Below are 3,615 nucleotides of genomic sequence, written 5' to 3' on the forward strand. Positions count from 1 at the left end.
TCCACCCCAGTTGCCACCGCCATCAATACTTTCAACACTAAAATATCAGACACAACAACTTCGCCGCGCAGCCTGTCGCCAAGACCAACTGAACGGCCTGCCTCTGCCCTTCAAAACACCACGTGTATGTGAGTGACACCACGCTCTCCACATTTCCGTCTGCTGCGTTTCAAATGTGGTTATACTGTTTACTGTTGAAACTTATACAACACAAGCCATTCACTTTGCAAATATAACCTCCACACGTGGAAGCTCCAGTGCACCGAGTGAACAGTTCAATGCGGGGTGTGTGTGTGTGTGTGGAAGCTCCAGTGCACCGCGTGAACAGTTCAATGCGGTGTGCGTGTGTGTGTGTGTGGAAGCTCCACACGTGTATTAATTATATCAGACCTTTTTGGGGTTTTCCAATACACGTCTATTGCGCTACATTGAATCAAACAATTGAAGACTGTTCAAAACAGAGGCATTTTCTGAAAACATCACGATCAACATTTATGACAAGGGTCAGCTTCAAAACAGCACTAGATTATCCCCGTGCCTAAACAAGCACAAGGGAACACATAAACACACACACACACACACGACAGAGATCGAACGCACTTTTTATAATCAGTATTGTCATTCTATATATAACCTGCAACCTCTTACTTTTATATAAAACACATGACTTCACTAGCGGTGCTGAAGAGCCTTTATATTGCATTGTTTACTGCAGGAAAAAAAAAGAAGAGAAAAACACCACAATCAGTATTCAATATACTGATTCCCATCCCATGCATTATGCACTATTGGAGGAGTTACAGAATGAATGTGTTTTTAAAAGATTAAAACACATTTCTGAAAGTGTTCTAGAATGGCGTTGGGTTGCTCAACAGCCGTCTGTTACAGAATGGGAATTGAGCTCAACGTTTCATTGTGAAAGTAGCTACATACTTGCATGTGCGGTCAGGGAGAAACGAGCGAGATATGAGAAATTAGGACTTTCAGGTAAGAAAATAACGAATCGATTTGGGACTCTTGTCAGTATACATTTCTTATTAGAAAAAAAATGATGACAAAGAAATCCACCAATTACAGTAGTTTAAATAAATACACGTGAAGCAGATGGCTATTCAGACACACTGCAATGGTCTTTGCTCGTCTATGGTTTTGTATCAAATTCACAAGCATCTTGCGCTTAACCAGCCAAGGTTTTATTATTGAGATTCACAGACAAACAAGTAAACTTTTATATTAAAATATAAAAATAAAAAAGTCGTCAAGGTATACTCATATATCGGTAACTGTTCTACTGATTAAACCCTTTCAGGGTGCACGGATGCTTACCTGAGACAGGCAACCTAGTGGTCACCCAAAGCAACTACAGTTACTGCTGTACATCATTTGAGAACAGCACCACTGAAGCTGAGAGGTGGATGGTCCTGGAGGGAGGTTCCAGTCCAGGTTTTACTTTGAACCAGGTGGAAATTCAATTTGATACAGCTTTCCAGTGAAGGCAGTATTCAAAGCCACTGCTGTTTATACCTTTGCAATTAATTTCTTTACAGCAGAACGCAAAAAAAAAAAACCAAAAACAAACAAAATGTAAAACGGTCGTTTACCTTTTAAGCAGTTATTTTTTTCAATAAAAACTATACTTGATTTAGGATTCATAATCTTCTTTATATTTCACTTTTGTATTTCAAATTGTACATTGATTTTCACATACAATATTTGATTAGAGTGATTCTGAATTATTTAAATTCTCTGAAACTTTTTCAACCTATACAGCCTTAACAATAACAAAAGAAAAACAAAAAAACAACACAAAGTCAAATTCACCCCAGTAACTCCCGAGCATTATAAATAACAGAAGTGTGTGCTACAGGAAGCATCACATCAATCTTTCTACACTGTAGGCCTGAAAATGGCTGGGAAATTCTGAAAAGCCTTCACACTTGCGGACATGGTGAAGAGTCCCTTCCTGGTTGAACACACCGTAGACCAGCTCACAGCTCATCGTGCCTCAGAGGCTCATTGCTGGGTTTGATGAACACGCCCTCCATGGTCTTCCACTGACTGTTGGAATTGGCTCCCTGCATGCCATGGACCTCCTTCTGCCCTCTGATGGGGTGCCCGTACTGCTCCCCGGTGATGCTCAGGAACACGTCTGTGGCGCTGTGTTTGAAGCGCACTCCATCATCCCGCTCCCAGTACGTCCCACTGCACTGCACTGCCCATACATCCAAGTCGTCTCCTTCCCCGCTCTCCCCGAAGGCACTCACTTCCTGTGGGAGAAATGCATGGAAACCTCAGGGTCTGTTCAAGCCTGTAGAACAGCAGCAGAGTGCAAAGCTGTCCAAACCTAGAGCACCACAACGTGCCAACGGGACAGTCTGAAAACGGGCATCTACGATGCATGTCTCAAATGAGCTCCCCCAGCCGAACACGTATGAAAACATCTTGAACATGCCAGACAAGACCAGACCACCATGTCTCCAGTGTGCACTCTGACAGATCCCTGTGTACATAGATTTGCTGTGTTAAACACCCTGAATTCAATCCCAGCTCTATAGCCTATGCCTCTGCATGGATGTTTGCAAGGATTACCTAGCTCTTGTTTTGTCCATGCATGCGTGCGTGCCTGTGTCTTTCTCTCTGTCGGTCTGTGTGCTTACCTGGTTGCCTGACAGTGGTGAAACAAAGTCGTGGCTGTGCAGGTTCCTCCCGGTACTCATGTGTGTCAGTCTGATGGCCTGGCCGCATTTGATTGGCGCCCCGCGCTGGCATTCATGGTTTGGCTTCCCACGGATCCGCCAGTAGCTGTTAGCATCGTCTGCAGACTCAACCCCGGTCACCGACTGCTGACCACTTCCTGTGGCAAACGACAGCACTTAATACACAGGCAGAGCAGCCAAGCGATACTGCAGAGAAGGGAAGAGCTCCATTAGAGTAACAGGCCCTGCAGTGCTATAAAATCAGGAGTGCTTTCCTTCCCTCTCCCTCTCACACACACACACACATACACACAGAGTGCAGCTTCTTAACAAGCTTGGTATTTCAAACTCCCTCAGCGCATTTCTTCACTCAGGCTTCAATAAGTGGCAGTTTTCTCAACATGTTTTGCATCCATTCCCCTGCACTGTCTGTTCACACGGGTTATCCACGGCTATATATACATTATCACAACAACAGTGGCGTTCCAGTCAATAACTATATTCCCATCGGAACCCAATACAATTTGCTAAGCAAGCAACTCGCGGTTCTGGCGTCTTTGCACTCGTTACATGTATGTATAATTCAGAAAACACACAATCTGCAGCACTTAGAAGATTATAAACATGACACACTGCACTGACCTGAACCGTATTTCACATCGTGCGAGTGGAGTCTAACGTTGTGCCGGGTGTTCAGTAGTTTTACCACAGATCCGCAGGTTACATAATTCAACTCGTAGGAAGCCTCGCTTTGCAATAAAACGCAAAGCAAAACAAATACCAGCTTGGTGAGGCCGTACTCATGTACAACCTGGATAAAGCCCATTGCTCATTGCACTAACAATAACTTCCCTCTATGCTAAGGGAAACACGAGTAGCTTCTTCCTCTTCAAAGCCATAACATCCAACCAATCACGGC

At 44.0% G+C, this 3,615-nt stretch overlaps 1 protein-coding gene across 1 annotated transcript; it reads right to left on the minus strand.

The window, feature by feature from the left end:
• Positions 1-1,152: 1,152 nt before the first annotated feature.
• Positions 1,153-3,615, minus strand: LOC121299780 (stromal cell-derived factor 2-like). Its single transcript, XM_041227840.1, has 3 exons — positions 3,339-3,615; positions 2,658-2,854; positions 1,153-2,267 (listed from the first exon to the last, which is right to left on the minus strand). The coding sequence occupies exons 1-3, from the start codon at positions 3,520-3,522 to the stop codon at positions 1,989-1,991; spliced, it is 660 nt and encodes a 219-aa protein (XP_041083774.1). The 5' UTR covers positions 3,523-3,615; the 3' UTR covers positions 1,153-1,988.

The sequence above is a fragment of the Polyodon spathula genome, chromosome 25, assembly GCF_017654505.1.
Source record: "Polyodon spathula isolate WHYD16114869_AA chromosome 25, ASM1765450v1, whole genome shotgun sequence".
NCBI classification, from domain to species: Eukaryota; Metazoa; Chordata; class Actinopteri; order Acipenseriformes; family Polyodontidae; genus Polyodon; species Polyodon spathula.

What these genes read in the sequence shown, in the direction of transcription:
- LOC121299780 (XM_041227840.1), bottom strand. Translation starts at nt 3,522, where the DNA reads ATGGGCTTTATCCAGGTTGTACATGAGTACGGCCTCACCAAGCTGGTA. An exon ending in CGATGTGAAATACGGTTCAG is followed by an intron (nt 2,855 to 3,338) that starts GTCAGTGCAGTG and finishes CGTTTGCCACAG; the next exon opens with GAAGTGGTCAGCAGTCGGTG. An exon ending in CACCACTGTCAGGCAACCAG is followed by an intron (nt 2,268 to 2,657) that starts GTAAGCACACAG and finishes TTTCTCCCACAG; the next exon opens with GAAGTGAGTGCCTTCGGGGA.